Genomic DNA, 23,076 nt, shown 5'->3' with positions numbered 1-23,076 from the left:
TCACTCTCTCCAGTCACACAATGTTTTACAGCAAATTATTGATGAGCATGGGTTTTGGAAAGCAAATCTGACTTTGTATTCTGGCTTTGTGATCTGTGTTACAGGGTTGCTAGCTGTAGCCAAGGTTATTTGAATGGTGTTTAGTGTAGTAGCACCATACGCACACTACCTACACACCTGTGTGTGTGAACATACCTGTTTGTTCATGACTGGTGCCTTCTTGTTTCCATGTTTTTGATCACTCATGTTATGATTCAGAGAAGTCAGGATATGATTCTAAATTGAACTTTTCTTCTTTCTTTGCCTGGTTCCTGGGTTTCCATGAACACCTTTTGACTCCTTACTAATGAATACTCTAAAATTCTGGTTTGTTATTTACCCTGTTGCTGCAAGTCCCTGGACAAATATGCTGAACTTTCATAGGGAAATAGCATTACTATAATATATACTGGAAATAAAGCAAAAGGGCACAGATCAATACCTTTTCTGCAGATCTCATTACAGTACTCTTAAAAACATCCTGTCTTTCAAAGGGTTTTGACCTCTTCCTCTTCTATTGCCTCAGTCCTTTCCAGAATTCACGAGTGGAAATTGCAGCACTAGAAGTAGAAATTGAGCTCACTGCCCCAGGAAATACTAAATGTTTCTCTGTGAGGAATGAGTCAGCAGAAGGTTTTTTCCCACCTCTCTCTCTTTAAGTTTCATATTTTTTTTTTTGACAATATTTTAAAAGGCTTTTGTGGGCAGGGTATATGGGATACTAACAAGTGAACGTGCTGTTTTCCTCAGCTTCTTATGTGTAACATAATCCCATTTTATAAAACATACAAATTTAAAAATTTTAGGCCTAAACTCTTTGTTATGAGATAAAAATTACAGAAAAGGCAAATATTTGGGGTGAATCACTTTGTTAGGAGATCAAAGATTAAATTCTTGGGCTGGGATTCCAAATGACTGATAATTTTGAGCTAGTCTTTGGTACTTGTGAGCTATTAAATGCTTTAAAACTCCTCAGGAATTAATTCCTTTGAATTAATCACAATCATTCAAAAGTGATTAGCATTGTTGCTTCTAGTGGATTGGAATTTTAGAAAGGATATTGTCAAATTATCCCTTGAAGCTTGCATGATGTTTTGTGTGTGCAGAACTTCATTAGGGAGGCATTTATTTCAGAAAAAAGTAGAATCGCAGCACTTGGTATTATTATTTTTGTATTATCATTGTATCATTGTTTTACTATTCAAGATTTAAGAATCTGTTTTTCTTAAAGAAAGTTGGAGCATAGCATAAAAAAAAACAAACCATGATATCTCGCTAACATGCATATTCCCTTACCCTCCCACCCCGCAAATGGCCTGTTCTATAACATTAGTATGTAAATGCTTCTCTGAAGGAGGATACCAGTACTGTAACTTTCCCTAAAAATTTCATTGTTCCTCCACGTCTTGTTAAATATATTCTGGTAGTGAGGCATTGCAGGCCTCTTTTCATTTGTCTTTATGTAGAGAGAATTAATGTTGTGTGTTATTTTGCTAGAAATATGGAAAAAACTAGGATAATGAATTCTGTCTTGCTTTAATTCCTACAGAGCCAGAAATCTTCCTCAGCCAGTTTTAAAAATCACTTTGGTGGACCTGGGATTGTGGCTCAGGGGCAGAGCGCTTGCATTGCATATATGAGGCACTGGGTTCCATTCTCATCAACACATCAAAAAAAATTAAATTAAATTAAAAAATTGTGTTCATCTACAACTAAAATATATTTTGAAAAATCACTTTGGTGACCCACTTAGGATTTTATTTTATTTTTGTCTCCTAAGCTATCTATTGTCTCTTCATAGGAGACATATCTTTTCTGTTCATTCATAATCTGTTGGTATCTATAAGCCTCTACCTACTGTTAAAGGAATGTATTCAACTACTAGTATCAGTAGTTCCGTAAAATTAGGGTAATATATGCTTTTGCTAATCTACCAGAGTCATCTGCCACCCATTGTTTTCTCAGAAAGGAAGGTGGTGTCTTCAGCTTCAGATGACAAATGTGGGCTGCAGCCTCAACACTTCAGAACCAGTTTCTTCAACTTGTATTGCTTAATTGTTGATTCTTTCCAAAAATCTATAACATGAATATTTTCATATCTTTTTTTGTGTGTGGCAAAGAAGCTGTAAGTTCTCTAATATTTAGCAAATAAGAAAAGCTCGAGGAAGAGATGGAACAAAAATCTTTCTCAAAGATGTGGTGAAATCTTGTCAAGAATAGGAAGAGAGTAGAATGTGGGAAAGAGAATGGTTGTCATCTGTAAGGCAGCTAACCACTCCATCTATTTTTCTGTTTAACACGCGAAAGCACTATTTCATTGCAGAGGCTGAGTGTGGCGGGCACCTGTAATCCCACCTCCTTTGGAGAATTTCAAGTTCAAGGCCAGTCTGGGCAATTTAGTGAGACCTGTCTCAAAATAAAAAGGATTGAGAATGTAGCACAATTCTAGAGTGCTTGCCTAACATATGCAAAGCCCTGGGTTCAATCCCCAGCAACACACACACACAGATTATTACATGAGGAGATGCTGAAGGCACACTCCACTTTGGTAAAACTGTTGGTCTTAAAGGTGGCGGAAAGAATTGAATGAGTTGGAGCCACAGCTGCCAGAGATATCTTTTTGCAATATCCATTGACCTCTATATGAAGAAGGAAAATTGAATGTCAGCTATGAAAAACAGAGAAATTACTTGTTTTGTGCTCCTGTGGCATAAGAAAGTTCATGGAAAACACAGGAAAGAAATACTTTAATCCTTAAAGTAATTGTGTTTGGGCAGCAAGGCTATAGGTTTTATTCCTCCCCCTATTTTATAATATATATTAAGTTATATTGAAATATATTTTATTATGTAAAATAATTTCATATAATAAAATATATTTAAATACATTTATTACTTAAAAATTAAATTTATATTCAAGGTATTTTAATCAGAAGAAATCATTATAAATGAAACTGCCTCTGGGGGTTTAAATCACCACTAAAGTAAATTTTAGTATGGGAAAATTAACACCTATTTGTAGGCCAACTGGACATTTAAGTTTTTTTTTTTTTTTAATAATTAATGTGTGTGTGTGTGTGTGTGTGTGTGTGTGTGTGTGTGTGTGGTTAGTTTTTCAACTGAACCTAGAAAGGAAATGAGAACTAGTCTACCTTGTTCAGCCCCATACCTGCACAACCTAACACAGTGTCCACCTGACCTATAACAAATATTTGTTGAATGAAAAAATGAATTCTGCACATAGCAAGTGTCTGCCAGGAACCAGACACTGGACTAAAGTGCCAAACAGATCAAACATGGTCCCTATCCTCATGGAATTTAAAGAAAAGCATTACTCAGAGAATGTTCAGATAAATGTTACAAATTATGATAAGAGCTATAGACAAAGTGTGCCATACAAGCATATGGCTCTGGGTTTGCTATCTAGTGTGGGTATGAGGGTGTTAGGAAGTAGCCTGTGTTTCACGTGTCATGAAAACATATGACTCTGGGTATATTATCTAATATGGGTAGTTGGGTGTTAGGAAGTTGCTTTTATTATTTTGATAATAAAGTAAGGAAACTTTTTATTATTGTTGTATAATAGTTGCAGTTGTCAGGTACCATTTGTTTGATAGCACCTACCATTTATTCTTCTACTTGTGCAGTTAATATGGCATTGACATGTAAGATGTGAGGAGAGTGGCCAGCATTGCCATATGCCATTTTCACAGTGTTTGCTGACCTCTATGGTTGATTAAATTTTGATGAGTACTGCCAAGTATGCTTTTTTTTTTTTTTTTTTTTTTTAAAGAGATGATAGCGGTTTTTCATGTCATGGGTAATGTTTGAGTGCTCCTATATTCCTCTGATAACATATTGTATTATCAAATGTTTTTATCTTTGCCAATCTGAAAGGTAAAAAATGATATTTTCAGTATGGTTTTGGATTTTTCTTCTGAGTAAGTTAAATTTTCATTTGTTTAGAAAAATTTTGTTGTAATATCTGGGTTATATCTGTAATAAAGTAAGGCAACTGTGGGGATACCAAGAACCCCAGTGGATGCCTGAAACCATGAAGAGTAACAAACCAAACATATAATATTATAAGTGGAATTGAGAGCAGGTGAAGATATAGATAAAACCAGCCATGAAAATGATAATGAAGCAAAGTATGGGTACAATGTGCTTTACTATTTCATTACCTTTATTTTTTTGATGTTTGATGTCTTAAAAGTTACAAACTTCAGGTATTGTTTATTTCTTTTTCGATAAATTGTCTATTTTCTACTATGTCTTTTATTGAATTGCCAAAGCTCTTTATATATTTAGGAAATCAGTTCTTTAGATTTATTTCACAACTTTTCCGTAGTTTATTGTGCTTTGACTTTGTGATGTTTCTGACCATGTAGATATTAGCTTTATTTTTATGAGGCTCTATTTTATTATAATTATAGCTTGTGGATTATGTGTTAAACTTAGGTCTTCTCTATTCTTAGATTATAAATAAACATTTCCAGACTTCCTTTTAGTATGTAAATAGCCTCATTCTTAATGCAGATGTTCCTTGACTTATGATTTTTATTGCAGTAAATCCATTGTAAGTTGAAAATATCATCTTAAAAATGCACTTAATACACCTAACTTACCGGAACATTATAGCCTAGTAACATAATACTGTGGAGATTTAGTTGTTATCCTGCTGGTTGGGTGGCTGATGGGAGCTATGGCTGACTGCCACTGCCCATCAGCCAGTATTGTCCTATCTTTGAAAGATAGAACAGGAAAAAAACAAAATTTGAAATTTGAAGAATGGTTTCCACTGAATGCATATTGCTTTTGCAACACTGTCCATTGGTTCTAAACCATTGTAAGCTGGGGAACTTCTATATTTACAGTAATATCATCTTATCTGGGGAGATACCAAGACCCCCAGTGGATGCCTGAAACCATGAAGAGTAACAAACCAAACATATATTATGTTTTTTCCTTCATATAAATATTTATGATGAAGTTTAATTTATAAATTAGGCACTGTAAGAGATGAACAATAATTAATAAAATAGAAAAAAATTTAACAATATACTGTGATAAAATTTACGGTAATGTGGTCATTCTCTCTCAAAATACCTTATTGTAGTATGCTCACCTTTATAACGTGAGATGATACAGTGCCTACAGGATGAGGTAAAGTGAGGTAGAAACATAGGGTGTGACATGGCATCAGGCCACTTGCAGAGGTTACCTGGACACGAGCATACCATGACAGTTGGTCTGATGACTGAGATAGCTACTGCCTAGCTAATGTGTACAGAGTGGGTATGCTCATCTCAATGGCATATGATTTTAAACTTGTTTCTTTCTGGAATTTTCCATTTAATTCTTTAGGACTACAGTTGACAACGGGTAAGTGAAACCACAGAAAGCAAAACTGCTGATGAAGGGGAGGGGCTACTGTGTATCTTTGGAACATCTGGGATGTGAAGGAGGGGCACACTCTTTCATAGATATGCCAGTTATTACACTGTACAGTAATGGGTTGTACATCCCTTTCCTTCCTCACCAGTGTATCTGCCATGTACTTCCTTGTCAGGGTCAGTTGCAGGCTTGCTGAATAATTGTAACACTGAATCATTTACTTTAGAGTCATGGTTCTTTTCAAGGTTGATATTTGCCTCATTTCCTAAAACTTTTTCCTGGGGTTTTTCAGCCTGTGAAGGTTATAGGTTTTCAAAAAATCCATTGAATTATTGTTCTAAAATTTGAAAAAAAAATATACTTTAAAAATATTTTTAAAATTTGAAGTCTATAACTCAGTAGAAGGACATACTGATGCAACAGAGCATTCTCATTAAACAGTTTTATACATGAGGACATCTAAAGGCTCAGTCCACAGGTATATGTGCAGTGTTTATGGAAAGAGAACTAAATGGAATATTTCTCAGGATCTCTTTTAGATTGTGTCTAGAGTCAGACATGTGTTTCTTTTTCATATAAGTGGCATTTCCTTTCATCTCTTCTTTCTAATTTAGTTACTCTTCTCCAAGTATCTGAAATGCAGGACTTGGTAGAAATTGGTCATTTTATTTTACAGAAAAGTCATTTAAGAGCAGCTTTGAAGCAAGGTCAGGCATTTGTCCTTGTGGCTTCTTGTAGCCATTCCCAAGCTCTGCATGTAGCACCTGGACATGCTTGGAATCAGGAAGGGCCTCGATGTAATTTAGATGAGTAGTTAATTCGAATCAAAGCAAGCGGGAAGCAAGTAAATTTAACTTCAATGATTATGATTCCATTTGATTAAATCTCTACTTTTGATTACACGTATCAGTGAGAACATGCTTTAAATACACCCAACCATTAAATATTGAAGGGTACGAATAGGATGAACCAGGGACATATAGAAGAAATCCCACTCTTCCTTAACTACGCACGTCCTCCACAGCTTCACTGAAATATTTTAAAAACAAATGAAAGGAATTAATTCTTTCACATATGGGACTTATTACTCTAATTGTTAACTAAGATACACAATTCATTACCATGGAAGTCCCAAGTATACGTACATGCTTGTAAGACTTAACTAATTGATAATAGCGCCATAACATATGAGGTGAATTAGTATTACAAATAATGTTCATAGTTATCTGGTAAACATGAAGTTATAGATTGTCCTTTGCTTGTGAGCTCTAGAAAAAGGGATCTTGAATAGGCCAAAGCTACGACATTTCTTAAATCTTTGATTCATACTTGAAATTCAAGTTTTTAAAAAATCCGCTCTCAAATTCTTTTGTTTTACATACTACAGCAGGTTGAAATTAGAGATGGGACCAATTAAGGGGATAATAGATAAAGTCTATTTCATGGGTTGTTATAACTTTATGTAGATGTTACCCTTTATGCTGCATCAGGTCATATCTTTTTGGCAGATACTAGGAGCTGCCTTTGTTCTTGCTATTTTCTGTGCACTTATTAGTTCCATAATATAAAAGGTAATCCAAGTTTAAATGGACACTGGATCTTTTCATTACAAAAACAAATGAACTTGTGTCAAATTAATTTCTTCACTTGGTGGTGTCGGGGGGTGGTGTCAGACATGATTAAAGCCGTCTCCTGTGTCTCTGTTTGAACTTCATATTATCTGGGCTCCTTTTACTCCTGGCCCATATTTCTTAGTACAATCTCCAATTAGATTGGACTGTGAATTTGTAAGAAGGGAGTTATCTTTGTGTTTTTAGCCAGAGTTAGGTCTAGGCACATAGTAAATGCTCAAGAATTTTAACAAATGAGTTTCTGAGAAAGATGTGAAGAAGACATATAGTTAGAAGAATTGAATCATGATTATTTTTTCCTTTAAGATTCAATTCTACTCACAGTGGCATCTGAGGATTCATAGCACTAGTGTTACTCAAGAGATAGAAATGCAAGTTGTCCCTATGGGTCGGGGAGTTGTGATTAAATTGGGATTTCTGGGTACAGGGCCCACAGGACTCTCTGTTTTAGATGATTCTTATGCATGCTTAAGTTTTAGAACATTCTTTATAGCATCATGAACATCACAGAGTTTTGCAGTCAGTTTTGTAGCATTCCTGCTTTGCAAGGCAGTCTGCCATCTGGTATCTTACCCGAGTGCATCTCACCACTGGGCTCAACACAGACAGGGGCATTATTATTAATCCCAGATTTATCCAAAGAAATGTGAAAGCTGGAACAATGTGATAGTTCACAAAACTTGTTGGTGGAGAAATAAGATTAAAAGAAATCTCTTTTCAGTGTGTAGAAGTTTGCTGTTTGCTTTGTGCAAAGATGATGTTTCTAGCTCATTTCCTGGACCTGTTTTTGTTTTTCCTCAGGAAAAGGCAGTGTTTGTACCGACATAGACATATCCATTCTCCTGCCCATACCTCCTGTTGTGATCAATGGCAGGCATCTCAGAGATAACTGGACATGTTAAGAAGTGGGATCAGCAGCCACAGAATAAATGGATTCTAATTAGCTCACTTGAGACTCAAACTTAGTTACGGAAACAATTCCTCTAGAGGCCTTGACATTCATACTAAGGGTAATATGCAACAAAGTACTAAGAATATGCACTGAAAATCTTAACTTTGGTCATCTCTGGAAAGTAGATTTATAGATAATTTTTTAAATGTTTCACACGGATGAAGTACTGTTTTCTCAATGAGAGAAAGGCTTTTAAAAGGATTACACTGATATTTAAACTCAAGGAAAGAAGGCCTCAATTTATTATCTAATTTTAGTCACTAATTTGCCACACATCAGAATTAGCAGTTTATTCCAGGTCATCTCTCCAGCACTCAGAAGCCTGACTTGTCAAGGAGGGAAGTGACTCAGGAGAGGAGAGATGGAGCCAGGACCCGGTACAGTGTTCCTGTTATTTTTGCTGTGTTTCATTCTGAATTGCTAATAATTTTTTTCCTGTTCTTTTCATACTGCAGATGGAGAATTAGTCAGCATTCTTCAAATAGTAACTTCTTTTTACATGAAGTTTGTTATTAATAAGTGCTAAAACTTATCTCTGTTCCTTAAAAGTAGGTTTTAGATAACCTTGAAGATAACTGGAGTTTATGTCTTGTTTGAAAAGAAAGATACTAGGTCAGCTGAGCTTGTTATGAAAATCAGATTGTACGTATAGGCAGGAAAAAGAAGATCAGTTTGATATCATTGATTTCTTTTATTTTTTCATATGACATATAAAGTCTGAGCTTTGTACTTTCTTACCTTTTACAGCATAGCAGTAGGGAAATAAATATTCTGTGTTATACCTTTGTCTGTCAATGGGAAAATATAAAATGTTGGCATTAAGGTCTCAGCAGATAAATAGTAGAACAGAACAGAACTGCTTTTCTACCTTGTGTATGTCTTTGCTTCGTGACCAAGCGAGGCAGCTCCTTGGCTGCAAACATGGGTTTTCCAGCCAAATGACTAATTCAAGGTTCCCTGATGTTAAATTTAGATTCAGATAGTCTTTATCTCACCTTAAATATTGAACATTTTTCACAGCTTGATGATGTAAGTTATACCATACACACTTCTTGCCTTGGGCATGTGACCATTCTTAACTTTCTATTCTTAGCCCTCTGCTTTTCTTCATGGTGGCACTTGAGATTTGTAGGATGTCTGCGGGTAGGAAGTTGGTAGAAGCTCTGGGAGAGTAAATAATGTTTTATTTATGGCTGTTTTTAAAGCCTGCCAGGTAATTGGATGTGTGTTTAAAGAACAAATGCTTTTTTCATCTTAACACGTTTCTATTTTTTGCATAAAATACATTTTACTGTGGTGTTATCAAAGTCAGCTGTGAAAGCTTGTCTTTCAGCTTGTAACTACTTTATGTTCTCATCTTTATGTTGGTAAGGTTACCTTTTTGAGACTATAGTTTTGTGTAAAATATTTTGTTATTATGAGAGATTATAATTAACATTTATTTCTTCAGCACGTACATCTGTGATCGGGCCTGTCCCCTTGTTCTAGAGTTCATTTTTTATTCCTTCATTCAAATACTCATTTATTGCCTGTCCTGTGCTGGCTCTCATGACGCATGTTGGAATACAGACAAGCATCAGTCAGTTAGAAACAGTTCTTATCCTCATGAGTTGACAGTCTGGACAGAAAGAGTCAAGGACTAGAGGAAAGGACACTGGGTTGAGGGTTGTTTTAGGAACTTTGGGGAGAGATGATAAGGCCAGCTCTGAGGATAACAATGGCACTGGGAAGAAGCAGGCCCGTTGAGAGACAGAGAAGAGGTAGACGAAGGGGACCGAGATGGACATGAGGGAGAAGGGAAGGTGAGGATTGTTTGCTGAGATAAGTGAACCAATCATTGCTGTAGGGAACAGGTAGAAGTAGAGAAGGAGATGATGGGTTCCAGTGAAGTCGTGTCAAGTTTGAGGGCTACAGTCCAGGAGAATGATCATGCTGGGAGACGTGTTTGGAGGCAGTAGCAGATGGAAATGATGGATGAGCTCACCTGAAGAAAATATGAGCCTGGAGAAGAATTCCTAGCACGTAAGGAACTGGCGGAGAATGAAGTTCTTGAAAGGGAGCAATTAGAGAGGGGGAAGAAAACAGAAGTATCTGGGTTGTGAGGCCCGTGGAAGACAGTGTTTGACAAAGAAGGGAGAGGCCAGAGGACAGAGGCCTGCACCTTGTCGATTAAAGACCAAAGTGGGCTGGGGATAGAGCTCAGAGGTAGAGTGCTCACCTAGCAAGCACAAGGCCCTGAATTGGATCCCCAGCACCAAAAAGGGACCAGAGAGGGTATACCTGAGCCAAATATTTATTTGGGACTTTTGCAAGAGATAATTTATTAGTAGACCTGGTGTGATAACCTGCTTGTAGTAAGAAGATCGAGGCAGTGTAGACAGTTTTGTTGATACTCTCTCTACTCTCCCAAGTACTACAGAGTTGAATATTTCTTATTCTTTATTTCGTAATAGCCTTAAAAAGGGACATTCTCTAAAATTGTGTCCTGGTTCTCTTCTTGTCTCTGAGCTTTAGTTTCCTTGTCTATAAAATGGAGATGAAAGTAATGTTTTCCTCATAAGGTGGTCATGAGGATTAAATGAGGTAATCCAAATAAAGCACTTAACACAGAACCTGGCATTTGTGAGCAATTAGTACTAAAATGTGACTATCGTTCCTATACTTGTCATTGCTGTTGTCCTCATATGTAATGGTTGTCATCTTCGTTGTTGTTACCTGATCATCTCATTTTGGCTTTACTTTCTTAGGGTCCCCTGCATTGTGACAGCTTTAGCTGTCTGCCCCATGAGAGGCAAGACCCCAGATTGCATCTTGAATACCAGATCTCTCCTAATACTTCTATCCTTCCTTGCTCACTCTTTTACTTGTGAACTCAGTTGCCCATGGAATTTAAGTGTGTTTTCCATTCTATACATTGAGCCATGTGTTGGCAGAAAGGTGTGGTAACAAAGAAGCATGAAGTTGGTACTCTCTCTTCACATTCATGTCTAGGAGAATATACACACCAATATTTTGCCACTCCACTAAAATCATTGTAATGATCTGTTTTTTTGTTTTTTTGAAAGAAGTTCATAGGAACACAAAGACTCAAATTCTACTAACGTAAAGCGGGGTTTTTATAACTATGTTATGAAGTATAAGCAGGACTTTACTAACTAAGCTGTGGGAAGGACTGAGATGCGGTAGGTGCTAGGAACATCTGGGGTAATGCTCACCTCCGCCTTTGCCCTCTAGATGGTGGCTGTTAAAGTTTCTGAAATCTATTGTTACTTTTAGATTTCTTTAAAAGTATACATTTGCATGTGGTTTTTTTTTTTTTTTTTTTTTTTTTTTTTTTTTTTGCATACAGCCTTGACAATCAATTTGTGAGTAGGGAATTGTGATTGAGGAATCTTAGATTTCAATCCCAACATGTATTGAAAGTCATAGGGCTGTTTGCAGAGAGCTAGTATTCAAGGCTAGGTTTCTAAGTCAGTGCTTTATACCATCTCTTGCTACCATTTTGCCATCCCAGGGTTAATATTTACCTTTGTGATGCTGTATAGCATGTTATTGTATACTGTTTCATGTCTCTAGAAATAACCTATGAGAGGGGCATGTGTATGTGTTACTTTTTTCTGAAGGGTAGAAATTTCAGTTAATTGAAATCCAGAGCTCTCAGGATTCTTAGGCCTATTCCTGTAAGAGGCCTTTCCTAATTCAATTCAGCTTAAGGAATTGTCAGGTAATTTAATGATCTTGCCTGCTCTATTGTCTTTTAGATCAGTGGTGAAAACCTTGATCTAAACTGGATTTAAGCAGCTGAGCTAACTGCAATATAATGTTTTATTTCTTCTTTTATTTAATATTTTGCAGTGGGAGTGGGTGGAGAACAGTTTTAGTAGGGCTTTTTGTATTTAGTTAATCCTGGGTGTCTCTGCAGCTAAAGGCAAACACACTTGTTTTCACAATCTTATGTTGTGTGTGGGCAGATGGAGAGTGTATATGAATGTTAATGACATATTTCAGTTTATTTCTGGTGGCTTTAAACTGGGCCATACTAGTGTGGACTTGGTCCTGTTTGTTTGGGTGATTTCTAATCTCTTTGATGCATTAGGGGAACATCTTCTTACTTTTCCTTTTTTAAGGTGCACATGCTGGTGAGGAACATTGTGCCTTTGCAAAGCTTGAGATTGACCTTGGTTTACTTTTCCTTATTAGTCATTCACTCCTTAGCTTCCAAATCTCTACTGGAATCTTTCTTGCCCAGTTCCCTGGGGACCTGTGAGTTGTACATTTCTCTTTCTCCCTTAGCTGACCTCTACATACCCTTGACTCTGATGATACTCTCTTTTCCCTTGTCTTCACATTTCCTTTGGTTCCTTCTTCCTCCCTAGCTGCTTCCTAACCATCCTTTACTGCTGTCTTCTCCCACAGTGTCGCCTCTGTCCTGGCTTGCCTGCTTTTCTTACTCTGCATATTATCTCTGAGTGATCTCATCCTCTCAAATATTTATACTTCTATAATTTCCAGTTATCAGTCTCTCTCCTGAGCTCCTGACTTGCATACCCAAGTACCTAAGGACAAAACACCTTAAACTTAACATACCCAGGGCTAAACCCAAACTTCTATCTTGACATTATTATTCCCTCCTTCACTCCCTCCTAGGAAAAGTAACCATCATCTTCAGTGTTGCTCAAGCCACTGAAAAGAAAAAGAAATTCTGAACCTGCTGCTTTCTCTAATATTACACCATTATCTCAACTAGTTCTGTTCATTTTAAAATTGTATCTTTCTGGCAGTATTGTGAGGCACCTAGAACAGGTACTGATTCTTTGCTCTTACAGATGGAGACTTCTGGAGAAGTTGAGGCTCCACCCTGCCCCACATAATTAAAGGTCTAGGAAGCATCAGTTCTGGAAAAGAATGGAAGTCTTTAATTTCTATTTTCTTTTTCCACAGTGGCAGTACCATTTTCTATTCCTACCAGTCTTGTATGAAAGTTCTAATTTCTCAACAACCTCACCAACACTTTTTGTCTTTTGATTATAGCTATCTGGTATATCAAAGTGCAATATCATTTTGATTTGATTAGCATTTTACTGATGGCTAATGTTTTCGAGCATCTTGTTGTTGCTTATTAGCCATTCATATTTATATATATGTTGCTATGTTTTTCTTTTTTGCAGCAATGTATATTCTAATCTTTGTCCATTTTAAAATTTGGTTGTCTTTATTACAAGTTAGGAGTTTTTAGGTATTCTCATTTCTAGTCTTTCATCAGGTCTTGTGTGATTTGAAAATCATTACTTCAGTATCATGAATTGCCTTTTCACTTTGTTGATGGTATCATCTGGGGTAGAAATATTTTTAATTTTACTGTCAGAACTACAGTTTTATTACTATTATGATTGCTTTGTGATAAGGCAGAAGCCAGCTTCCCTCCTATTAAAGTGGGTGAATGTCTTACATAGGTAGAACTCCAGTGCATACTCCTCGTGTCTGGCCTGTATCTTCTTAAGTCCCTCCCTGTTTCCTAGGCTGTGATGGCCTCTGTAGACACAGGCCTGTCTTGACCTTGAGCCTCCAGCAGTAGCTGAAGCTGGCACTGTGTTTGCATTTTATCTAGGATCTCTATTTCCATGATTTTGCTGGATACCGTGAATCTCATCTTACGCTTCATTTGTCCACTGGTCTCTTTTCTAAATGGAGCACGACTCTGTTAGAGCATTGTCAAGCTGTTCTTCTCCTTAACTGACAGATAAGGTGTGCAGTCATGGAGCTTAGGGGCCCCAAGATAACCAGACAGCAGCACCCCTTCATTTAGAGGAGCCACTGCTCTTCCATTGTTTTCTACTTTATTGCTAGGTCACAGTCCAGTACCTAGAACTTTGAGCCACTGGGATGTTGCACACTACTGGGCTTCAGGCTTCTGAATGTCACGGATCAAAGTGCTTTCAAAAAGTGTTGACTATAACATATGGTCATTAAATTTTAATTTTGTCAAGTAAGGACATTTGGCAACATAACTACCATTATGACAGAAAATAACTGAGATTTCTCTGCTGAGAGAGTGCTAAAAATATAAAATTAAATAAATTTAACTTAGCAAAAAGTCAATATATTGCTTTTATTTTTCTTATTTTGCTGCCTTCCACTGAAAAATAGATATGACCTGCAGATTTATAGTTGGAAACTACAGTCTTATATACTTATCATAATCTTTATTTGAAAAGTAGAACCTTCTCTTAACTGGATATTTACTATGTGTAATTCCAGTTTTGTTATTTTTATTATTATGACAATTATTTCCAGGCACCATATTAACTATTTCAGCTGTTCTGGTTAGTCGTATCTTCCTGTACTTTGTACCTTTGTCTGCTGATATTTGTGTCGCTCTCCAATAACACAGACGAGAAAGAGTAATTTTCTTAGAAATATGAGTATAAATATGAAAAATGATATTTTAAATTATCAGTCAAAAGGTGTATAATTTCAAGATTTAAGTATGTGTTCTAGAGTAGCAGTACTACATAAATTCTGTTTCTGTCTCATCTAAACTATGATGTCAATAGATATTAGGGTTTTGTCATAAGATAATTATGGACCAACATATTGGCATACTAATTACAATAACTGGGCAGTAAAGAAGCCATAGTAATAGATAATATGCTATACGTTTTGATGAGATGGTAGATACCCTCTATTATTTATGGTAACACCATCTTGTTAATTGGCATTCTGTCAAGCTCTTTCGCTATTTCTTTGTACTTTACTGGTAGATTTACCAGTCTGTTCAGGAGCTCTGAACTGAGAGCCATAAAATATATAATAAAGCTCAAAATCTAAGATTTTTTGATACTTTCTCACGGTATATACAGGAAATTAGTTAAAAAAATAATTGCTAACCACTGCTAAGTGCTCCTGAATATACCAGAGACATGTAAGACAGTGCCTACCCTGAAAGATTAATAATGGAGAAGGGCAGTAAAATATTTGTATATGAATAAATGTGACCCGCAATTACTGAGCCACATATGTGAGCCATATATGATAAGTTCCATAAAAATGGATTAAAATACTACGCAAGTTCAGAGGAGGAAATGGAGATTCTAGACTTGGGTGATCAGTGAAGCTATATGTCTTGGTGGTAGAAGAATTGCTTTGTACCCTGACCTAAAGCTCTGTAGTATCTCTAAATACACAATCTGCATTCTAGTATGGTAGTGACAGGTAGGTGGCTAAATGCCCTGACACAGAAATCAACTTTTGTTCTAGGCCCAGCTGCCTTGCACCTCATTTTGTGTCCTTGAGTATATAAAATCGATGTAATAATATGTGTCCAGCATATCTCACTATGATAAATGAGATAATGCGGATGCCTAAGCTGCTCCCTGTAGTGAAAGTCAGATTGCTTGGCAGGTGTGTATTTTTTTTTTCAGGCACCTTAGGCCATATATTTGAATGGTAGTAAGCACGGCTTTCCATGACTAAAAGGATTAGAATCCTTACCAAAGTACCCAATTTATTGCTAGGGAATAGCATATTCTGTGCAACATCTGAGCTGTTGTCTGAAGAAATTGCCTGAATTCCTTGGAGAAGCTGCCTGGGTGAATATAGAGTGGTAGAATTGTAATCACTGAAATACATTAAAAAGGATACAAACATTCATTGAGCTTCTATTGCTACTTTAGGGACTTTATAATTGATTTTTAAATTCTTAAATTATTTTCGTTTTGTAGCAAAGGTAACTGAGGCTTAGAAAAGTATTTTTTTTTAAGTTGTATAGAATATGCCACTGTTTGAAATCAAATCTGTTGAAGTGTGATATTTATGCTGTTTATGTTGAAGTATGTTATTTGACTTTACTACACCTGATGTTTTTCTTATAGACCAGTATGAACCATCCATCAACATGCTTGCATGTTTGTGTGTTTGTGTAAATGTTATTTATTTATCTGTATTTTGTTTTGTAACTAGATTGCTTCTAGAGCTGCTGGAGCTGCTGTTTGACAAATTTAATGCTGTAGCCGCTGCACACTCTGTGGTCCTGGGATACCTGCAGGACTCTGTCGGGAATCCACTAACTCAACAGGAAGAAATCAAATTGTATGATATGGCAGATGTGTGGGTGAAGATCCAAGATGTGCTACAGGTACGGGATTTTTGCAAAGGGTGTCATCTTGTTTTAGGACAGCAGTTTAGAGCAACAATAGTAATAAATCAGTCAACTAAAACACTACATTAAGAATCACAAACAGTGAGAAAGTAGTGCTTCCATTTAAAAGGGAAACTGCTGATATAATTAACTTTTACCATCTTCAGAAGGCCATTTAACAGTTTCTTTTTGCCTAACTTTTAAAATAAGAACAGATTGTTAATTTGTATCAATCCAAGATGTATAGTATAATGCTTTCTGTTGTATTATATTTTTCTTTACTGGAATTAGGTATATATAAGGTAAAAAATTAAAACACGCTTAAACACCATTTCATAAAAACATATGCACTTATTTGTATTGACTATTTTCTAACAGTCACCTTTTGCATATTTTGGGCTATATGACATGTTAAGAGCTTATTCTGATAGAAGAGAATAAATCTGTAAGATATAAATGTATCACTTTGATCTGTTGAAGATCAGAGGAATTATATTACTGTTTGGTATGATACTGCTGAGATGGCATTTAGAAACTGTGCTGTATTTTCTTTCCAGAAAAATATACTTGATTTGGCCAGATGAAAATTAGAAATGCAATTAAGAGTTAGCTGAAGCAAGTTTGAAATAGCTAAATAGAAATGACTCAGTTAAGTAGTACCTACTAATAGGAAAAAAATTAAGTATATGTTGGAAATTGAAAAATATAACTATGTAGGAATGAAATTACTTGCATGGCAAATAGGAATCTTTGCAGTAAAAAATAAATCATGAATATAAAATGTAGTCATTTTTGAGAATATAGGCATGCTCTCGGTGGATTGAATGATTGATTCTTGGTTATTCATTCATTAGATTTTTTTTTTGTATAGTGCATTTGCTTTATTGATGATGGTTCAGTAGAAATATGGTTTGAAATTACATTTTCTGAGTTTTTTTTTTTTACCAATATGTCAATTATCTTGTACCCATAGTAGGTGCTTGATGAATATTTACTTATTGAATTAAATATCTTTATGGGCTGGAGGCTGGTGATTCAATATTTTATATCTTGACTTGATAATCTGTCATATGGAATGAATATGTGCTTTTTATGCAGTTTATTTTTAGGATAAAATAATAGATTTTTAAGCTTTTTTCAAATATAAATAGCATTAGGAGCTTCTGGTTCTGGCCGTGATGAAGTTTCCTCTTGCTGGAAGCAAAGGTAAAACTGGTTAGACTCAGACAGCAGAGAGAAAACACATGAGGGGAGCTTCATGTTTATCACTGCTTCTTCCTGGGGGTACTTTTCCAAATTATGTCATAGGGAAATGAAGTCCAGATAGCAGCAGACTATCTGAGCAGAGATTGGAGTTGAAGGATCTAGAGGCAGCTGGAATGTGTGGGTTGGGATCCTGGAGAGCAGAGAATTGCATTCAATTTGAAGGAGCCCTTTCAAAATTTATAAATGAGTGCCATTGAACCCTTGGGTTTATTATGAAGCTGAGCAACACAACATGGCTTAGTAGAAAACAGCTACTGTGGGATTTGAGCTGAACAGAGATTTCAAAAGAAGCTGCAAAATGGTCAGAAATGTTGTAATTCAGACCATCTAGTGTGGGAGAACCTGCAGAATGCCCTGTGCTTTCAGCTGTGACTTCAGACAGATCATGCTTTAGGACCAAGGTTATTCTAGCCACTGAGGAAAGTTTACTGCAGATTCATATAACAAATCCCCAAAACATGTTCTCTTGAGATCAGCCTGATCTACCTGTAAATTAACTGCCTGGTAGACCAAAACTCTCTCTAAAGTAAGACAACATAATCTGAATTCTCAATAATGATGCATCTACAATGTCTACAATGCATATAATTATTACACTTGTGAAAGAGCAAGAAAATGTGATTCATAAGCAAAATTTTAAAATTTGATAAAAATTAGTATCTCAAATAAAAAATTTGCCAGATGGATTTAACAGCAAATTGCATATTCTAAAAGAAAGGATCAGTGAACTTGAAGTTAGATCAGTATAGACTGCAAACCAAAGTATGGGGAGAAAATAGACCAAAAAGAAAAGTGAACAAAGTCATAGGAGGCTCTGGTACATTATTGTACAGCCTATCAGTTGTGTTGGTACAGATATAGAAGAATAAGGGCCAGATAAATTAGGGCAGAAACATATCAGAAAAAAATAATGGCTTCCAAATTTTTAATTTTGTTGAAAAATATACACACACAAATCCAAGAAACTTATCAGATCCCGAGAAAGATTAACACAAAGAAAATCAGCGCCTAGACACATCATTATCGGGTTGCTCAAAATCAAAGAAAAGAAGTCTTTAGAAATATCCAAAGGAAAAAACAACACATTGCCTATAGGGAAACAGTGATAAAAATTATCACTGGCTTCTCATGAGAAACAATGCAAGCCAGAAATCAATGAACGTCATCTTAAAAGTGTTTGAAACACCAAAAATTGTCAATCTAGAATTTTGTTCTCAACTGAAAATATCCTTTGAAATGAAGATAAAAATAAATACATTTTCAAGTGAACTAAAGCTGAAAGAATTTGTTGCCTTTGTACCTGCACTTAAAGAAATGTAGAAAGTTTTTCAAACTGAAGGAAAATTATACCAGATGGTACCTCAGATCTAGAAGAAAAATTTAAAGAGATCCATAAAGACAAATATATGAGCAAAAATTCTCATTTCTTAATTCTTTATCTTTCCTTAATGGAATTTTAAAAGTAAAAACAATAGTAATATGTGTTTTTTTAAATATATTTGGAACAAAGTGATGTGGCAGTAATTGCATAAAGGACAGTAGAGTAGGGTAAATGAAATTGCAGAGTTGTAAATGTCTTACATCATATGTGAAGGGGTGTAATGGTCAGGGTAGAAACGAGGATAGGTTAAGGATGCACAGTTTGATTCCTGGCATGCTAAAACGTTAAAGTGGAGATATTGTTAAAAAGCCAATAGAGGGGATTGAATTTAATTTTGAATAAATATTTGTTTAATCCAAAGGAGAGCAAGAAAGGAAGAAAAAAGAACAAAGAAAAAAGAAGAGATAAGGACAGATAGATAAGATAGAACACAAATAGCAAGATGTTAGACATATAAAAAATCACATTAAATGTAAATGACTGAATACTGCAAAAAACCAGAGATCATCCAGGATTAAAAACAAAATAAAAAGCAAGACACAGCCATGCAGTTTCAAGAGTTGCGTTTTATGTTATTTTATTACTTTTTAATTTTTAAACGATTTTGAAATTTTTGGAAAGTTGTAAGAATAGTACAAAGAATACCCATATACCTCCTTATTTAGATTTAACTATTTTTAGCAATTTACCACTTGATCAGTTGCTTTCTCTGTATGTACATGCGCATACACACATTTTTCTTTGAAAAATTGACAGCTGTTATCTAAACTACTGTTTTCTAGTTTTGTGAAATAACATTTGATAGAGCAGATTTTTTACTCCTTTAGTAGAGAAATCAACATAGGAGCAGGTATTACATTTAGTTTCCTTTCAACTTGAATATTTCTACTCTCTTTTTTTCTTTTCTTTTTTCTTCTTCAGAAGAAATTGAACTTAGGGGCACTTGACCACTGAGCCACATCCAAGCCCTATTTTGTATTTTGTTTAGAGACAGGGTCTCACTGAGTTGCTTAGTGACTCACTTTTGTCTTTGAATTTGAGATCCTCCTCTCTCAGCCTCCGGAGCTGCTGAGATTTCAGGCGAGTGCCACCACGCTCAGTTTCTTTTTCTTTTCTGACAGTGGCAGTTTTGAAAAAATATGCTCTCCCCTTTTAATACAGATTTCTCATTGGGGGTTTAAAAGACATACTTTAAAGATACAGATAGATGAAAAGTATAAGATTTTTAAACCTTTCAAGAGTGTTTAAAAAATCTGTAAAACGATAGAGTTGTCAGTTTGGTTTCTAATAAGACAGATATTTTAATGATGGTTTAATGTTAAATTATTTGGAGCAACTATCTGCTAAGTACTGGGGAATAGAATGAACAAAAGAAAGAGAGCTTACTTCAATAAAGTAGGGAGAGCCTGCAGTAGTGTGTTTCTATTAAATTCATCATTAGTTATCTCTTATACAAGTAACAGCACAGGAAATCCTCGGCTACGAAATATTTAGTGTTTTCCTACATGCAGGTTTAGGACAGAGAGTTTTGTTCAAGTTTCCATATAGTTTTCTGCGTAGGACTAATTTAGTTTTATATACTTATTGGAGGGTTGATTTTTAGGTTTCATATTATTCCTGGAGGACAAAATAATCAGGAACAGTAGATGCCTGCTTTAAGCATATAGCAGCATGGGTGAAAAGAATAAGATCACACGATGAACGGAGTTAGAAATCTCAGTGTTTGAATCTCAGTGTTTCTTTAAATGAAAAATATTTCTTGCTGAAAAGAATTGAAGTGTTCTTTTGTATATTAAATTTAGGCAAAGGAAGTTATTCTTGATCTTTTAGAGATGAGCATTTTTTCTCATCCAGAACCTGGGCTCTCCCTGGCAGGCAGAACTGTCCTTTAGTTGGAAGGCTCATTTGTCTCAGCATGTTTGCGTCTGGAGACACAGTGAGGAGACAAGGCTAGAGCTATCATAGTAACAAGGTGTCACAGTTTTCTCCTGGTGTCAGCCCTGTGACCACACACCATTGCACTCCTTTTTCGGTTTTCACTCTTTTGAAACTGTGATAATAGAAATACATGTTTTTGCCCTTCTGAGCAGCAGCAGCAGCACCTTCCAAAATGTCACCTACTTGATGACATGCCCGTCATACTGTTGGCTACACGTTTTCACGTGTATATGAGGCTGAGGTACACCAGAAACAAAATTTTCATTTCTTGTGGAATTCTACATAAAAGGAAATAAGAGGATTACTTGGAACCAACTCATCCTCCTGGCATTATCGTTGTGAAAATATCTATTTTTTTTCATATCTCATTTCAAAACAAAACTGTCAACTTGGCCATTGTTGGTTAAAACGTACACCCCTTAGTGTGCTCAGCAGTATTTACAGATGGAAGTAGTGGGTTCTCTTTACCTGCTTTACCACTAACAGTGTCTCCCAGAACAAATCCTTTCACTTTTTTAGTGTCTTGATTTCTTTTTCCAGAGAGTAACAGACAGAATGTAAAATCATGTTACTTTTGTTAACTGCCACATAAATGTTTAAATAGTGACAGAATTAACCTCATGCAGAGAGAACTGAAAGTTTTGCTGTCAAGTAAGAAAAGCCACAAAAATTATTGCTACTTCTCCATGACCTGCAGGAGATTTTCAAGGGGACATGTAATTTCTATTTTGAATCCAGATCTGGAACTGGGTTATTCTTAGTTTATTCTCTATTTTGGCTAGCTGAGGATTCCCTACCTTAAAGTAAAATTAGCCTCTTTTCAGAATTCTGGGCTAGAGAGTATTCTTGCAGAAATAGTTTCTCTTCATTTTCAGCCTTTAAAACTTCTCATGGCCTCATTTTGGGTGACATAGTAAAGCCATGCTGTTAGCCATGCCATTGAGTACTCAGAAAGGTGCTTGCTCCTAAAATGTTTGTTCTGTCTTCCCAGAGGATAGCGTGCTGCACATTGAGGAGAATTCAGTTAACATTTTTTTAAAAAATATTTATTTTAGTTGTAGATGGACCTTTATTTTATTCATTTGTTTATATATGGTGCTGAGAATTGAACTCAGTGCTTCACACACATGAGACAAGTTTTCTAATGCTGAGCCACAGCCCCAGCCCAGAATTCAGTTAATATTTAAAACTTCAGTTAAGATCCTTCTCCTAAATTAGAATCAGCTTCTACAGTACTGAGACTTTTCCTGTGTTGTTTCATGTTCACTACTAATTCTTCAAGCGGGAATTGATGGGTAGCCAAGGAGATTGCTCCTGGTGCAGATGTGGCAAATGCCCAAGTCAAAGTGCTGGGGTGTCTGCTGCTCAGTGAAGCCTGATGTAAATGCAGACAGCTTAATACACCAAGCCAAACTTCAGAAAATAGTGTCTTGGCAGGGTGTACCCCAGAATAGGTATATCTGATGGTCAGTCTGCTCTTCTTATATTCTTAGATACCAAAGATGATCTGCTTGTCCTGATTACCTTAGTTTAAAGGACCCCAGGTAAAAATGGCAAATCTTTCTTCCAACCCATCACCTCCAAAGCTTAGTCCTTATCTATTTTTTTTCCTGAGGTTTTAGCATATGAACGGTTAAAAGCCAAGGGCCCTGGCAGAGTCATGTCACTACTACTGCCTTAAGTGTCCTTTATCACATTTTGGTGTACTTGGGAATAAACAAGGAACCATAATAAGTGGTGATGATTACACAATGGAATATTACTCAGCACTAAAAAATAACGAGATCATGGCATTTGCAGGAAAATGGATGGCATTAGAGCAGATTATGCTAAGTGAAGTTAGCCAATCCCCAAAAAAACAAATGCCAAATGTCTTCTCTGATATAAGGGAGGTGACTCAAAATGGGGTAGGGAGGAAGAGCATGAGAAGAAAATTACCTCTAGATAGGGAAGAGAGGTGGGAAGGAAAGGGAGGGAGAAGGTGAATTGCAAGGAAGAGGGAAGGAGACCCCCTTTGTTATACAGAATTCAGGTCTGATGATGTGAGGGGAAAAAAGGAAGAAGTGTGTCACATTAGATTGGGTAGAGAGAAGTGATGGGAGGGGAGGGGAGGGGAAGGGGGGAATGGAAGGACAGTAGAATAAAATAGACATTGTTAATGCTATGTGTATATATGTGACTGCATACCAATGTAATTCTGCAACCTGTACACTCAGAAAAATGAGAAATTATATTCTATCTGATTCAAATGTATGATAATATCAAGATCATTATACTGTCATGTGTTACTAATTAAAACAAATAAAAAAGTGGTGATGATTAATAGTAGTAGATGA

The 23,076-nt window shown here is 36.0% G+C and overlaps 1 protein-coding gene across 1 annotated transcript in view; it reads left to right on the top strand.

Moving 5' to 3' along the window:
- Exoc4 (exocyst complex component 4) overlaps positions 1-23,076 on the top strand; it is a 787,478-nt gene that overhangs the window by 113,348 nt on the left and 651,054 nt on the right. Inside the window, exon 7 of the mRNA XM_076833103.2 lies at positions 15,978-16,152. Coding sequence (XP_076689218.2) covers positions 15,978-16,152 — 175 coding nt within the window. The remainder of the gene's footprint in view (positions 1-15,977; positions 16,153-23,076) is intronic.

The sequence above is a fragment of the Callospermophilus lateralis genome, chromosome 1, assembly GCF_048772815.1.
Source record: "Callospermophilus lateralis isolate mCalLat2 chromosome 1, mCalLat2.hap1, whole genome shotgun sequence".
NCBI lineage: Eukaryota > Metazoa > Chordata > Mammalia > Rodentia > Sciuridae > Callospermophilus > Callospermophilus lateralis.
Note: the sequence above shows the minus strand (reverse complement) of the source record. Positions and strands in the feature narration are given on the sequence as shown.